Source organism: Phalacrocorax carbo, chromosome 2 (genome assembly GCF_963921805.1).
Source record: "Phalacrocorax carbo chromosome 2, bPhaCar2.1, whole genome shotgun sequence".
Taxonomy (NCBI): domain Eukaryota; kingdom Metazoa; phylum Chordata; class Aves; order Suliformes; family Phalacrocoracidae; genus Phalacrocorax; species Phalacrocorax carbo.
In genome coordinates, this window is record NC_087514.1 from 93,195,760 (window position 1) to 93,212,971 (window position 17,212).

Consider the following 17,212-nt stretch of genomic DNA (forward strand, 5'->3'; position numbering starts at 1 on the left):
GCCACTTACATCAGCTTCCTCTGACAAACCACTACTGGGAGCCTTGAGTCTTGGCAATCTGTAAACCAGCTAAGTTTTACAGCTAATTAAGCCCTAAACCAGCATCCCATGGAAAAGAAGGTATCTCAAAAGATTAAAAAATTTGGATTCATCTCATACCCTGTTGCAATGAAGGCCCAGCAACAATAAGACAGACAGCAACATGCAGCATCCTCTTGTGGGACTACTATCACGAGATGCTTGTGCTGCAGATTCCTGAACTCACCTGGAAGAACTTAGTGAAGAGAGGGGAAGTCTCAAGAAGCCTGTGTGCTGGAGAAAAACGTATTCTAAATACCAGAATGAGTTCATCTTGTACTCTTACTGTGCCTGCAGGGATACAAACAGTGAGCAGCAACCTTCCAGAGACTATTATTTATTTTAAGAAATACACAAGCAGGTCAGGTGTTAACATTCACTTTTATTTATAAAAAAAGTGTAGAACGTATTAAATACAAACATTTGGAAAAAGCAATCAAGGCTTCGCTAAGATGCCCAGGAAGAGGAAGACAGAATCAAGAAGCTTACCAGGTTTAGAGTTTTTAAACTAGCTGACGTAATTACTATAATTTTTTACTGACTTCTTTATAGGCAGTGGCTGTTATAGCAACCAATGTTATTACTGTCCTTTTTAAAAAACAGAGATACAATCTTCCCACGCAACCACAAAATGTAAGGAAGCAACTCTTTCCAGGTTAAAAATCAGGGTAATAAATACTAATGCATTTACCCATTACCTACACTGTATAACACTAAACATTTGCTTATAATCACACATGGATATCAAGTTTAGCCCCCGAAAAATTTATTATACATTTCAAATCTGGATATCCAATAAGGTGTTATAAACTTTATACATTTTCCAGTGAACATCAAAATGACAACAGTGTTTTGAAGTACAGAAACAAAATAACTGAATGCATCATCTACACTATAAAGGCCAACTACTAAGAGGCTGACTGGGGTCCAGTCATGTTCCAGATAGCTGGAAAGTCCTACAAACTGCCACTGAAAGGCTGGTTGGAAGACAAATCACATCATGTTCTCAGTCTTGTTAGCTCTTCTCCCTTTCTGAAAGGCCAAAGGTGAGGCTGTACTCTCTCTTCTGCACCTTGTGGTAATAAAGGAGTAAACTATCATTCTGCTCTCTACACAGACACACCAAATTCAAGTTTTCTTAGACTACTGTTGCTCCTTTACTACTCTTAAATGCAGTATGCAGTACATATGGACCACTACACAAGATGTAGAAGCAAAAAACTACAGAAAATACCTCCTGTCTTTTAAAAAGAGAGAAGCACTTCCACTTGCTGACAATATAACACTCGCTCCATCTTCCTGCTTTACCCTGTATCTGCTTTTGAGCTGCAGCATAACGCACACTGATGCGGCTATATGGCCCTAAAGCCAAATTCAGTTCTAAAAAATCCTACTGTGGGACTGACTCTTTGGGGATAACTAAGCTATTAAGAAATCCAGTACAGAATAATCTTGGACACACAAACATTAACAGATGTCTCCCATTCTGCCTTGTATTTGTCAGAACAAAAAAGGGAATTGCCAGTTTACCAGCACTCACAGAGTTACTACCACAAGGACGAGAGTGCCAAGAGTGTTATGAGATACATAGTGTTGGCAGTCAGGTACAGGATGGACTGACTGGATACCTGGAAGAGCACAGGCAGAATGCTTCTGACAAAGCCCCGTTTGGGGATGGGCTGAAGTTGCACTACGTATACTATTATGAGTAGAGGGTTGAACAAATGAACCAGCATCCTGAACGCATGTCAGACCCTGTTACCGAGGAAAGCATTTTCCCATTACCACATCCACCCTGAGAGCACAGAAGGGACTGCCAATGTGGGTGCAGGTACTGCTGTGCTAGAATTCCAGAACAGCCAATTATTTGCTGATCGACATCTTCAAGAAGAGCTAAATACTTCTCTTACCTGGCAAACATATATCCAGCAACTGCTCTACCAAATAGAAAGTGGTTCATTTAGCTACAAGCTTGAAAACGAAGTCAATTCCAGCATCCTTCCCAAATCCAATAGCATCCCTTACTGCAACACAGACATGATTATCCTGCTCTTGCTGTGTTCAGTACACTTAAAGCACTTAGTGCAATGAGAACCCTGATGCAGGCTTGGACTCAGATGAAATGGTCAGGCCAGTTCCACTCCACTCCCTTTTTGGCAATTATTGATATGCAAGACCCATATTTCACAAGCCACAACATACTTAGCAACAGATATTTAACAGCCAGAGCTTACTTGACCCCAAAAGCCTTGCTCCCATCCAAAGAATTCACTGCCACCCAAAGCAAGCAGGAGATCACATGGAAAGGAATCTTGTGAAGCGCTGGGAGGTCAGAGTACCAAAGAAACTGAATGAGACAACAGTCTGTTTAGTATGCTGACTGCTTCTCATTCAGTGCTCAGCTTTTAGCATGATATACACCACATTTAAACAAATCAGGGGTTTGTTCTTCTGTCCTGGCTGTCTGGGAGGTATTCTTTATTTTCTGGAACCTTCAAGAAAAATAGGCCTTCCATCCTCTGAGTCAAAGAGAAGAAATCACAATCTTGGCATCAGCGCCACCCCCCATTACACCATCAGAAACCAATACACTGCCCAGCATCCCTGGTGACCTATTTCAAGTCATGCTCCTAGAATACACTTGAGTCAGGCAATGGCTCCATTCCAGAAACACCCAATGTTACCAAGAGCAGAGTATGGCCCCTAGTTTTAACCTAATTTAAAATATATTTCACAAATGCATTCCTACAAATCTGATCACAGCAAAATATATAGTGGTTTTAAAATGACAAAAAGTTGAATTCAAACAACTATTTTTAAACCAGTGAGAAATATGGGCAATTTTAAAAGAAAACAATAAACTTCTCAAATACAGACATTTGTGAAATATACATGCACACACGCACTCACACGCGCGCGCACACACCCACTTCACTCAGTGTCAGGTTAAGATTACACAAGGCAATTTTCAAGGTTGCATTTACAACCACAATGACAAGAACTGCATTTTTGAGGTAGCTGAAGTCAAAGAGCAAACCACAGCACAAGCGAAGAAACAGGTGCTCGCACTCACACCGAGCCCACTCTTTGGAGACACGTTATCATGTGCGCAGGGGCGTGTGTTGAAGAGGCACATGTTCCACAGGGAATGAAGTTCAGCAGCACTGGAGACCTGATAAACTACTCTCCAGAGAAGCTTATGTTGGGAGACCAGATGCACAATCAAGGGACCACGGCTTAAATCACTGCACGTCAGCTGAGCTGTGGTAACAGTCTTGGTGCTCTTGGTCTGCAGCAGTTCTACCAACAGCTTTGTCACACGTGCACTGAAGCAAGTACACTGTGGCAGTTGAAGATGTTATTACTCAGAGTTGTCTGTCCCACTTCTCTCCTAGATGCTACTGTTGGTTGAAAGGTACATGTACCCATATCTCACCTGCTCCAGTTTGCAGCCTAGCATTCAAGTTCAAGCCCACCTCCACGGTATTACTTGCCAATGGACTGTCAACAGGAGCAGCAGAGACAGACTTGAGTTCCCTTCTTCAGAAGCAATAACATCTTTGCCACATTAATGGTGCAGAGATGTCAAACTGCCACAGCTTGAATCGCCAGACTTCATCTCTCAGAGCCCTTTGCTAGCCTACAACGAAAGGAGTTGAGCTAACCTCACAGCAAATGCCAGGCAATGTGGGCATAAGGGGATAACTGCTGCAGCTGGCTGACAAACTGGCTCAGCCACAGTAATTGGATCATGTCTCTGGACATACAGAGAGCTTGATCCTGCCCAAATTATAAAACTGTGTCAAACACACTCATACACACACAAATAATGTAGTATTTTCATCAGGAAGCTTTCTACAAATCAACTGTTTGCATGATTACAGCTGAGAATCTTGAAGATGGGATGGAAATTATGGCAAGATGTTTTTCAAAGGTAAAAAGAAAAATAATCAACCTCCTACAATTAGGTCTCTGTTGTGTAGTTGTTGTATGAGAGAGATGGCACAGATGAGAAGTTGTTATTCCACTGTCTTCCTCCAGTATTCTGCTGCAATTCTGCCTGCTCTTTATATTTGCTCAGAAGACTTTTGGCTTCTTGCAGATCCTGAGAAGAGTTTTCCCCATATTCTTCTTTCAGCCACTGCCTGAACTGCAGAAATTGAACATACACACACAGTATGATGAAACATGAGACTGATGCAGAAGTAACACTCCCTCCTGTCCTACAGGATTTCAAGAGCCTTTAAGAACACAAGTAGTTTAAAGAAAAGCGCTTCAAATATTGCACATGCTTCAATAGCAGCACAGAACACAGGCACAGGAACACACATTTGAGATCACCAAGATCCCTTACATCCCCTAAAATGACACACTTGTAATACAGCTTGGCTGACTGGAGCAATATGGAGTGAAGAACACCCACCAGGTAAGGACATCCTGGACTTAAAAGCACCGTCCAGTTACATATACAAATGAGCTGAATAAGCATGAAAGCTAGTATGATCAGCCAACTTGACAACAGGCTGCAAGAAGTCTGAAGATCAGAAAGTGAACCACTCATATGGCTTTTTCATCCTGACCCCACAAACACCAGTAATAAAAACACCAGTACTAAAAAAGGTACTGTAGATATCAGGAAAGGTATCTTCTAGGAAGAAAAAGACCAGGAGCTTTAAAAGCTATAGAATGTGTTTCTGACACGAATAACATATTATAGTACATGGTAACAGATGTACCAGGTCCATTTGAAGGTCAGTCCAGCTTTGTATCCAGGATGAGAGTAGCCAGATGGGAATGCCAAAGAAAGAATCAGGCAATGGCAGGGCAATAATGCTGGGACCTTTTCCCTGCTCATTTCCTCAGCTTCCAGCAATTTTCAGCTCAGGTATTTCTGGAGGCCAAGGAGGTATCTGCATTTGATGGCAACAAACGAATTTTTCTGCCACTTTCTGAATCCACAAATTTTTACCACAAAAGATATCTGGATGCCAACAAGCTCCATAAATACATATTGTATAAAAACCTCTCCTTTTCCTTGATTGGGACCTGCCAAGTGATAGCTCCTTCTCACAATACAGGGAAGAGTGGAAATCATACCCATTCACTTTCTCTATTCCACTCAACTTTATAGATCTTTATCACATCCTTCTCTGTCATTTCTTTGCCAGTTGAAGAACCTGAGTCCACTTAGGCATTCCTGACAATCTTGTTGCTCTTCTCTGCAGAAGCAGCAAGTAGATACAGACCCCAGCTGTTCTGTCCCAGTGGGGATAATATTCCTGTGATCATTTTTCAAGCCTTAACTTTCATAGCTTTGTCCTGTTTGGGGCTCGTGGACAGCTTTATCCATAAGACCATTTACTAGGACACTGGGAGACAAGACGTCCCCACAGTTACTCCCTCCCATTCCTAAAAGATTTTAAGACCCTAAGTGAAATCTGAAGCCTCAGGATACCATGTGTTCCCTGGTGGGAAGTTTGGAATCTGTGCCAACCATGTTATGACCTTAGTGACTAAACCCCCTCCTGTAAGGCCAAGATCTAAAGGACCCCATTCCAGAAACCCCACAGGATACCACCCTATAGCGGCACAGCAAAACACCCATGCTGCTGAAATCAAAAAAGTTCACACCCTTGGCAGATGGCATTATTCCACTGAAATCAGGTGTGTAAACAGACACCTGCTAAGGATGTGGTTGCTGTTAAGAGACAGTAGGAAACTACAGCCCAGCCAGTGACTACAGGTGGATATTTCTTTTTGCAACCTGCTGCCTCCCCCTCAGTGAAAAAAGGCAGAATGTGCCGTCCATGGTGGATGAAAAAAGAGAGACGTTACTGTCTTTATCAGGCTATTTGCATATAGCCTTAATTGTCATTGCTTTTAGCCCAGACCAATTAGAGTAGAAATGACTGTAAGGGAGGAAGGAGACAAGTCTGGAAAGTCCCCCTCTGACTTTTGTCTCTTTAAAATCAGTTACTCTACCATTTACACCAGTTCCAAACGATCCAGGAAACATTCAGTTAAATATTAAAAAAACGCAAATATTTACAGTTGCAAACTGCATCATGCAAAACAAATGGTAATTTCTAAACTCTGAGCTTTCTGCAGTAGAATGACAGACATGGAATAAAAAACCCCAACATCCTTTGCCTCATGTATTTTGCTTTCCAGTTTTAGTTTGCCTCTATTATTGTTGTTGATTTTTAATAAGCACAATAGGCATAAAAACCCAGAGAACAGCAACATGCTGAGCAATGGAAAACGGAGGGGACAGCCAGAGTAGGTTATTAACATAAGTGGAAGTCACTGATCACCCACGGGGAGCAGGTCTTTTGCGTGGGATGGCTCTTTTTAGGGCTAAGAAACAAATTTTTGTTTTATGAAAAGTACTTTTATAGTCTTACTGTTCCATCACCTTTCCTAGTCCTACAAAGCCTCCAAAGCCTATGATGACAAAAAGGGGTCAGATTTGAGACTGTTCTACATGTACTAAGTCTCAGCCACACAAGGGGGTAGAGGGAAGGAACATGACACCTAAGTCATAATGAGAACCCAGTATAACTCCTGGATAGCAAAGATTTCTGATTATGATATCTTTCCTGCTTACTATTCCAAATGAATGTGTTGGGGGAACCCACTATTTTTATGCAACTGGTACTTATTAGTTGGTCTTTCTGCTGTGTTCTGAGCAACTCTTTCGTTTTTACTCCTCTAAAGGTGTCAGTCTTGTATTGCATCTTAGCACACATGAAACAAGCACTGGATCGAGAGCACAGCTGGGCAGGAGGTGTTTAGATGTTGTGCTTCATCTCTTCTCCCACCCAGCATTCCCTGATATCTTCGGTTCTATCCACACCTCCCCGGTGGAGCAGGCTTGGCCAAGAAGCCACTCCCTCAAAGCAAAAAATCAGGGAATCAGATAAACCACCCAGGCCACAAAATAATGAGAAGTAGCCCATGACCTGGCTTGGGGTTGTGTTACCAGTTCATTTACCTGATCAACATCATGTTTTTCAAAGTCCTGTAGCTGCCTCTGGAAGCCCATGTTAGGATTGGCACAGGATCTTGCTGCGCGGACAACAGACAGTGCATCTTCCCAACCGAAGTCTGTGATGGTCATGATGTAGGCAACCACCAATGTTACACTCCTGGAGACACCTGCAAGGCTGCATGAAAAAGGAGGTACAATAAGTTGAAGTAGTGCTGTAAAAGCATCACATCCCAACATCACAGCAGACTGCTGTGTTGCTTGCCACAAGGAAGAAATATTACAATATTTGAGGTAAAGGTTTTTGGCGCTGCTTTTTCAAATGTATCAGAACAAATCTGTGACAAGATGAAGTTGTTTCTAAACAATAATTCATATGAGACTGGAAAGAAGTAGAAGAAAAAAGAAGAAGAAAAAAGTAATAAGTCTTCACAAAAGCAGGGGACAGTGCACACATTCTAAAGATAGATTTCACAGAATCACAGACTGGTAGGGGTTGGAAGGGACCTCTGGAGATCATCTCCTCCAACCTCCCTGCTTGAGCAGGCGCACCCAGAGCAGGGGGCACAGTAATGTGTCCAGGTGGGTTTTGAATGTCTCCAGGGAAGGAGACTCCACACCCTCTCTGGGCAGCCTGTGCCCCTGCTCTGTCACCCTCACAGGAAAGAAGTTTCTCATATTGAGGATTCGGATTTTAATAAGCTAGAAGTAAGTCACCCACTTTCTTCTGCTTATATAGATCAGAGCAGTGAAATAAGACCATTCCCTCTCCACCACGAATAAAGGCTTCGATTTCATGGGGCTGAAATGAACTTTAACTGATCTGTTGAAGTAAGTATATCTGGTTGCTTGAGTTCCCTTCCTTTCTGCTGTCCATGCACTGTGCAACCTCAACTGCCAGGACTCCAGTTTCCCCACATGAAACGCTTGGATAGAGTAAGTATCATCCACCATTACTGGTTTGACAGCACCAGACACAAAACTCCCAACTACTGTGAGTATAAAGAATGTGTTTGAGTACCATTTGAACCAAACTTTCACCTGGCATTTTGAGAACATTTTATGCTTTTGAAATGCTTCACAAATTTAAAATACATACTTTTAAAAATTCTACCAGAGTTCAGACTAACTATCCCTCTTTTATGTACATGGAGACTGACCAAATGACTCATGCGCAGCCCTATCATGAGTCAGTGGTAAACCAAGGATTTATGCTCAGGGCCTGTGTACAAGTCCAGTGTTCAAATCACGAGATGACTCTGATTCCAGATATAGACTCAGATATGTCACTTGGACATACAGCAGAGACTACAACCAATAGCATAGAACAAGAAAAACCCAGGGTGGGATTTCCTTTTCTATTCTCTACAGTCCCAGGAGCATCTCTCCAATCAGAGACTTGCTATTAAAAAAATGCAACATTTGAATGCTTCAGCAGTTTAAAGAAAAGAGAAAAAACCAAATCAATTTCTGTTGAGAGGAAATTCTTTTAACAACTCTGAAGTCACTAAAATAGTTGTTACAGAAACTAATCAAATTATTAGGATTATGGAAGTCACATTAAGAAATACAGTGATTAAAATAATGGGAAATAAATAACATCTCTGGTCAATGCATCTCTAGTCAAATCAATCCTACAGAAAGATTTGATAAGGAGAGAAGGCCAAGAAGAATTTCTTGGGCTCCTTTGATCTCCAGGCAGCTGCCCACCCCAGTGACTCAAAAGTCCTAGCATGAGGCTTTAATAGCATTTGCAGATCTTCTGGGGCTCTTCAAATAAAGCGGCATTTCAGTCCAAAAGGATTTTGCTATACAATGGAGATGAACACTAACTTACTAAAATAATGAACATCCAAATCAAGGTAGAGGAACCTTTAAGAACTTTTTTTAACAAGTGGTATACATACCAATGAACCAGGCAGCCTTCACCTGTAAGCCGGCACTCATGGATAAATTTGATGCTCTCTCTGAAATGCCTTGCCCTGAAAACAGAAGTAGAAGGGGAATAAAGAAAGCGCTCTATTTAGTAAAATCACTACTTAGAGAGAAATGCGTCCGAAAGCCTCACTTAACGCTGTTTCTAGAATTTAGAACTGAATACAAGCCGTACAAGGTAAAAGTTAGTGTCTGCCAATGAAACACAAAACTCACTGGCATAGTTATTCTCCTCTCTAGCTGAAGAAAACTAGTATCTTATGCACTACAGCGTGATAAATATTAACAAACACTTTATTCTGATGACTATCAAGTCTGTATTTCAGTTTGTGTTTTATTTCTCTTTAAAGTAGTAACTTGACCTCACATCTCCTTGCATATGCTCAGATGTCAGTTGAAACTCAGCACAACTACATGAACAGTTTTAAGGTGTACTGACTCTCACAGAGGCATCCACGATCCACTACCCAAACTTACACTTAACTGTGACTTCACCTCCTCCTTCAAGCCATGTACTAGGACACATCTAAATGTTATGAGTTTCTTTGCAACGTGAAATCTCTCCCTTTTGTCCCTGCTATGAAAAAATTCTCAGTTCAAGCCCTAGCTTCTTCAGCTCCTTCCAGTTTCCTCCCCTCAGACGGCAGTACCCCTTCTGCCTGCCCTTATTCAGGCTGTCAGCCAACCCCTGCCTACAGCCTACCTTCTTTAAAGCAGAGGAGAAAATGTGGAGAAGACAAAGACTCAGTCTACAAACCTTAAGATTTGTACTCATTATCCTTTACACATACCTCTTCACTTTAAGTGGGACAAGTCTGAAAGAAAGCAACTGGGCAGCTGCGTTCTCAGTAAATCTGCAGCATCACCTCTTTGCAATCTAGTCCCAAGTTGCTCACCCTGCCTTTCAGACTGCAATTGCAAAGCCTTTGGGCCTGCCTGCAATTTATTGCAGGTGCAAGCAGCACCTCTTAGTTCAATAGAGCTGGAGTTCACTGTGGCATTTGAGAGCTCTTGCAATTTAAGCTCACAAGCAGTAGCAATGTGTGCAACACAGCCAGAGAAAAGAACTTCCTAAGGGGCAGTCAGTACCAGGCTTATTGGCAAAGACAAACCAGAAAGCACAGTGCACTCAACACCTATGAAACACAACGTCCTGTATTCAAGATGTTTCCCCTCTCAGGGTGAATATTATACCACAAGGGTAAAAAAAAAAAAACCTCAGCCCAGAACCAGCAGCCACACAAAAATCAGGAATACCCACATAAAAGGAAGCTTCCCTTCCTGCCCAACAGTGCAGCTGCTGATACTATAAACACACAAGACCTGGAGGAGGACAACAGTGATGCAATAGAGTGACAGTGCCTGTGGAACTTAAAGGCACCGATGTCTAAGCTGAAATAACCAAAAAGAGGGATCCCAAAGCCCAGGACTCCCTCCCTGAAGCAGTTCTTGCATCACTGGATACAACACAGAGAACACAGCTGGAGAAGACTTGAGTAACTTATTTGGTCCATCTCAAGGCACGATGCAATCCCAAGCTTTAGGATGGCACGCCAAGTCAGGATCTTGTTTCTCAAGAAACAGATCAAGTGTATGGGATCAGTGAAGAGGGACAAAGCCCTACAAATGCATTTCCACTCAGACTGCCACTCTAAAACATTTTCACTGGCTGAATTCTAACAATCATGGTGCTCAGGTCTGCCTAGGGTCACAAGCAACTTCACGTAAATGAACTCAGAGGACAAATGAGATGTTGGGCTGTGTGCGCAAGAGGCACTGCTATTGCACAATGAAGGAGCGCTTATCCAAGATTGAATGGGTTCAGTCAGATGAAACTTGGTTAGGACTGGATTGACCACATCCCAATATTCGTATACACCCATTTTTTTCTTTCTCTCTAGAAAATCTGGCAAACAGCACAGCTCCAAGCACCAATGAGTTCACTTCAATGGTCTAGCACAAGTTTTGGTTAAACACTTCAATGCTTTGGTCTGATAAATATCTGTGAATGAGCATAACACCTTTGCAAGGCACTAAATATAGCTAGCAGTGAACTCCATTCACTCAGTTTTATTTGTCCTTCCTTATTGATGACATTCGGTCTGCTGAAACACTCAAGTGTGTTTACAGGCACTCATGAAAACGAGAAGAGAAATAACCAAGCTTAGAATTAGTGCTGCTCTGTAGAACCATGGCCCCTCCTCACCCGGAGTCAGAGAAAAAGGAGAAATATACTCCTGCACAACCCTATGGTATCAGGGTCTCTGCTGGCTCTAGCAGACACAGTTGCCTAAACTGAAAACTAAGATCGAGGACCAGTTAGCTGTGTGGCAAGTGCCAGACAAAGAAGAATGGCAAGTCTTACATTAACCACAAAACAGTTGATTATCATCTGTAACAGGAAAGCACTTGACAAATGTGTTGATTTGCAGCCTATTTGTTGGACTGAAGTTATTTCAAGACAATTTATTACATGATATCTGGCTTTCATATCTCCCAGCTTAAAACTGGGTCCTGAACTGTATCATCCTCACAGTAGGAAAACACGACAGGAAGAATCACCGGTACAGTGCCCAAACTAGCATGTTGTAAAAGTTCTCAACTTACTCATTAGCAGGCTGGATAATCCAAAACTAGGCTAAGAGCAGAGTTATGATACCAGATCTACATATTCATTTGTTGCTAGTCATACTTCTACGAATATTATAAAGATTGAAAAAAGCATCCAAATCAGATAGGAAGAGGCATCTTGATGTTTCTTTCCTTTGGCAATGTAAATGCCACAAAGATCCACTTAAGTTTCTTTTCTCAATAGGTTATCTATCTTCTGTATTATCACCACTAACAGCCTGACCGTTGGAGGTTAGTTCCTTAGAAACACGTAGCCTAAGACAATTAGCTGGAACAAGGCAAAAAGGGGAGATTTGATTTCTATAGAATTAATTTTTTAGTAACAGGTTCTATAGGAGATGACACTTCTGGAGAAGTCAATGGCCCAAAGTAAAATTCTCACAGTCCAGGGAAAACACTCATTTAACGCCTAGGAAGCACCTCGAGCCTCAAAGCAACTGCTTGATTCCTATGCTTGGTAGAGGCAGAACAAAGAAGGAAGCTTTTGAGCTACTTTAGCGAACAGCCACATGTTAACAGGGGAATCCCTGCTGTTATTTCCCTGGCAATTCATTCCTCTGAGGACGGGAGGCCCACTGAACAAGCGTACCACGAGTAAATGTGCATTACACACAAGAAACTAGAGGTTTCCCCTCACAAGAATTGAGCTAAAGTCAATTAAGAGCTCACAGTCCCGAAATTCAACGGGTAAAAAGGCTTTCAGTTGGACCTTATTAACCTGCCAGCAGTTGCAAAGTAGCAGCAAAGCTTCTGACAAACTTGCTGTTGGGAGAGATAGACAAGACAGCAGTGTCTACCTGTCAGTTGTGTCTGTCAAACATTGCGAAGAAAACACAAGGACCTGCAATATGGGATGCTGCTTTCTTTTTTTTTTCCTGACACCACCAGAATCCCTCTTTCTAAAGAAGAGGGTAGATACACAAAAATGTTGCAGAGGTACCAATTCCCTTTCCCGTTCCCCAGCTCTCCCTCCCTCCACAGAGGGCACAGGCAGTAGTAGAGTTAACTGCTCCCAGATAAGGTTGTGTCAGATCCTCACAGACTGAACAAAGACAGCTTCCTCTTGCTTTCAGAAGATTGTATGTGCAAAGCAAACAACATTCCTATTTGTGAGCATCATGATTTGATTTTACTTGAAGATCTGGACAGTATAAAGCAAAAAAGAAAAACCGGTTACTCATCAAGTTTTATTTTAAGTGATAAAATGTATCAGTATTAGAAGTAATGATATTTGCTTGCAACCACCTGATACCAAAGCAAGTATTTTAGATGCCTGCAGCATAACAGAAACAATACTCATGCAAATATTGTATCTTCTCACTGAAGCTTTAAGACCTTTGGTACTGTGCCAGACAGTTCAAGTGCCGGAGGTGGTTTTTGATTATAACTCCTCGATATTTAACAGTGAGGGAGGTGCTGAATTGTAGATTGATTAATGTTCATCATAAATACCATCCTTTCTATTTCCATTCCCAATTGATCCAGATCTCTATTAACAAAGGAAGCACATTTGCAAACCATTTTCAGAAATGCTACAGATCTCAGAATGCCAACAAACAAGTAATATGACATGTGAATATTTCCCTCTAATCTCATTTTTTCCTTGCTAAAAGGATTTTTTAATTTTTATTTATTTTTATTTATTTTAAGTATTAAGGCCTCAAAAGCTGTCCATGACAAAGGCAGTTAGCTGTATGCCTTCTCATTACAGACCTGTCTTGAAATTTAGGGTTTTGGAGTAGGTTTTGTTGTGGGTTGGGGAGGAGGGTGTGTTTGTGTGGTAGGGGTTTTTTCCCCCCTTCGCCTAAAATCACGACAAACACAGAATGAAAAGGTAGAGCACCACACATCAAATGCCACACTGGAATCTTTCTAGGGTATGAGAAACACATACTCTAAAAATATCCCCCGAAAGCATGAGCCGGAATATTGCTGTGATGTGAGAGAAAAGCAGCGCTGCATTTCCTTCCGTACCTACCAGGCCTCTTTCAACTACTTGTTTCTCTACAAAACTTGGTAGCAGGATGTGGCTGAAATCCCCCTCGCCTCTCCCCAACATAAACAGTGAGCTCTAGAAGAAAGAGTTGGTCACCATCCAAGTACTCTTACAAAACCTGTTTTGATTTCTCTTTGGAATCAAGACTTGCTATGCTCAATGGTTCATAACATTAAAACCAAGGGCACGTCAATTAGTGTTTCATGAACATTAGCAGAGATAAGAAAGAGTGAGGCTGGGACACCCTAGTTTCAGTACTTATATCCTCAAGGCAAGAGTCACCACAGGGCAGAAACTCCCTGCCGTGCCAGCCTACTACTAAGAGCAGCAGGGCTTTCTACAGCAGGTTCAAGAGTCCAGAGCAGATAGTTGCAGGGATAGTTTGCACAATTGGCCTTTATCTTGAAGGCCCACTGTGAGCAATTTATTTCAAATCTTGAAGCACCAGGCTTCATACCTCTTTCAAATATTTTCTTTTCATAAATGGCTGGAGATAGCACTTACAAAACAGAACAGGCAAGCAAAAAGATTTACAAGAACAATGCCTAGAATAAACTGGGACTAAATTAGGAGCAGACTCACTGAGGAATTCCTGAAGTTTAAGGCCACAAATATAGAAGAGTATTTACATACTGAACCTCCTACAAACCCTCACACACAAAAAAACAGGGTCTGAACCAAAGTGGCTGGAATGAAGAGTTACTGTGCTTTCTTAATGGATTAAAAACCACACCTGTGTAGTACTTGTGAGATCAGAATCAGATCTTGTAGCTCTTTGTAAAACAGGCATCACAGTACTGAGGGATTTTCTGGGGTTGTGTGATTTGTTTTAAAAGAAAACTTACAAGTTCTGCGAGGGTGAGTCAGCAGCAGGAATGCACAGATACTTCACTCCCTGTGTAAAGAAGCAAAAAGGAATGAGAAGAAAATATCCAAGTTAAATACATTTATCTACCACTCTGCAAGTCCTGCTTTAGACTAGTGCAGTTTTATTGACTTTGAGAAAGGCACACCATTATTCAGACAAGCAGAGATTATCTCCATGCAGCCAGATTTTAAAACAGTTTTCACATCTGCTTGGTTGCTAAGAGACCAGCACATAGCTTAGTCATGCTTATCCCAAGGCCCAACAGCAAGCTTTTTTAAAATAGAAGCATCTTTACTAAAAAGGTGTAAATTCCTTTTTCAAAATCTCATTCTTGTTACATTTCTAGAAAAACTAAGTTGCATCTTCTCCTGCCCTTCCCTTTCTCTGAACAGATGCTACAACCTAAAACTATGATAAGCAATTTCTCTTGATCCCATGCCATCACTTTTCTTTACCTAGTTGAAAAACCAAAATGCATTTCAGGGAAGAAACACGTTCATGGTATGGGTTTTGGTTTTTATTTTTTTTTAAACTTCAGGAAGGACAACCATAAAAATCATACTTTTCCTCCACAGAGTTAGCCTCACTTTCTTACTCAGCTATCATAATAAGTTACAAGATCAATTAGGGAAGTTAGATAATAATTTCTGATGCATTAATTATGTTGGTATATTTAAAACACTACAATCATACACTACTGCTTTGCATTGTCAACGTTCATTTTAACTGTCGTTTTATTTTCAAAGCTTGTTTTGCTCCTATGACTGTTAAGAACACTTCTGAAAGCACATTTAGCTAACTTCTCAAATAGGACTTCCAAGAATATAGGTTGCAGCTCAGACACACAAAAATTAAATCACTCACTGGAAGTCTTTCAACTTATCTTAGAGTTATGATTTTTTCAGATGTACTTGTAAAGATAAGAATTCACAGCAAAAGGTCCACCATAAAATGCACCTTAGTTTATCCTTTTGTAACAATGCAAACCCCTGTAATAATCCTGCACATTGAACACACATGGAAAGTCACACATTTATCTATAAGAGATCCTTTGCCAACAAGGTGGAACAAGACATGCATCTACCAGGCATTTCATTTGCCAGCTGGGGTGGGGGGTGAAAATTTCATTGCTCGACTGTGGTGGCTACCTGAGGCAGCAACTTCTCCAACCCACCTTTGCTTTGCTGGCTCAGAAACCCCCTCTAATTCCCCTACACACACTTCGTTACTTCACTTGCCATCTTATACCAAAGAGCAATCTTTTTTATAAGGGGTCCTGACCCCTAGCACCATGACACCCCATCACGCAAGGTGCATGAACTTCACCACTATGTCAGAAAGGATGTGGTGATACCTCACCGCCATCCCTTCACCACCCCTTAGACATGGTACCAGCGATTTTCTCAACCCACTAGAACCCCTTCAGCCAGCATCTTCTCCACAGCCACACACACAGATCCGAGAGCCTGCCCTGTCCCCACCATGCTTTACCAGACTTCCTCACTCTGACAGGCCATCCCCAGAGGCCACAATCTGAGCAGAGATGCTGCTGGTTATGGCCTTCTGGTCTGGGGAAGGCAGAGTCAGAGCAGGGAAGGCTCTGCAGACAGTGCTAAGTGTGGAGTTGGAGACGTGACAGTGCCTGACGAGGGATAAGGCACCATCAGGACAACACCAAGCCAGTGACAGTAAGTGGCATTTTGCATGAAAGCTGCGTGGCAAAATGTAGCCGAGGAGAGAGAGAATGAGAGTGAAGCCAGTTTGCAAACCAACGTAGCTTGCTGCCAGAGGCAACGCCATCAACAAGTAACAGTCCCTCCCGTCTTTTATGAGAAGGGATGCCTGCTGTGGGAAACCAAGATGGCTCCTCAGCCATAAGCCATCCCCAACAGCTTGCACAGATACATACATTTAGAAGAACAATGTAGCAGTAATACATATATTGATAGGCTGCTGAGCCAAGGATGCTAATCATATTGTGACAGATTAATTACGATAATAAGCATACTGTATGACGCATCTGAGAGGTTTTTCTTGGACGCTAGTATCACTTCAAGTGAGTCACTCCAGTAGAATGAGGGCCTGTGACCTGAAAGTAAATTTACATGCTATTCTTTCCCCCACTCAATGACACTAACTCTGCACCATGAAGGGAAAATAGGAGGAAAACTGATGATAGGAGATGGCTTAACTCTGGAGCGACTATATGCCAGAAGGTTCGCTCCTTCAGAATACACTGATGCAAGTTGTTCCACAGATTTCAGAAGCTATGGCACATGCTGAGTGCTTGTCACAGGCTGAGTGCAGAGGGGCTTTCAGATCATGTTCACTTTAAAAGCAGAAGTAGCACCAGCACAAGTTTAAGACCCACAATGTTCTTTTTTTTGTCACGGCTGGCTAGTTCCCACTACCGCAAGCAAGCATGAAACTAGCCTATGAGAGACCGCACATGGTACTGAATGGCTCATCCCGAGCCTGATCCTGGAGGTCTTTGGTACTTACAATTTCCAGTGAAGCCCATAGCACTCTTTTCACTACCGTGCTTGCAAATGCTCAGCATCAGTCTATTAGCCTTATTAACATAGCTTCTCAGACAGGATATGGTTGAAGTTGCTAGAATTTGGTATTTTGACTGATGCATGTCACTTGTATGGTGTTTTTGGAAGGCTGTGGTGATGGACTCCTCCCTGTGAGGAAACAATCACACTCAACTCAG

The 17,212-nt window shown here is 41.9% G+C and overlaps 1 protein-coding gene across 6 annotated transcripts in view; it reads right to left on the bottom strand.

Moving 5' to 3' along the window:
- Nucleotides 1–440: 440 nt before the first annotated feature.
- DUSP22 (dual specificity phosphatase 22) overlaps nt 441–17,212 on the bottom strand; it is a 92,449-nt gene continuing 75,677 nt past the window's right edge. For 4 of the 6 annotated variants that reach the window (XM_064443507.1, XM_064443506.1, XM_064443504.1 and 1 more), the window contains exons 4-7: nt 14,474–14,523; nt 8,974–9,048; nt 7,073–7,244; nt 441–4,228 (exon numbers count right to left, since the gene is read on the bottom strand). In XM_064443507.1, the coding sequence (XP_064299577.1) occupies nt 4,043–4,228; nt 7,073–7,244; nt 8,974–9,048; nt 14,474–14,523 (483 nt within the window). In that variant the 3' untranslated portion in view covers nt 441–4,042. Of the gene's footprint in view, nt 4,229–7,072; nt 7,245–8,973; nt 9,049–14,473; nt 14,524–16,998; nt 17,158–17,212 lie in introns of those variants that run through there. The other 2 variants (XM_064443508.1, XM_064443509.1) reach the window with 2 other exon arrangements.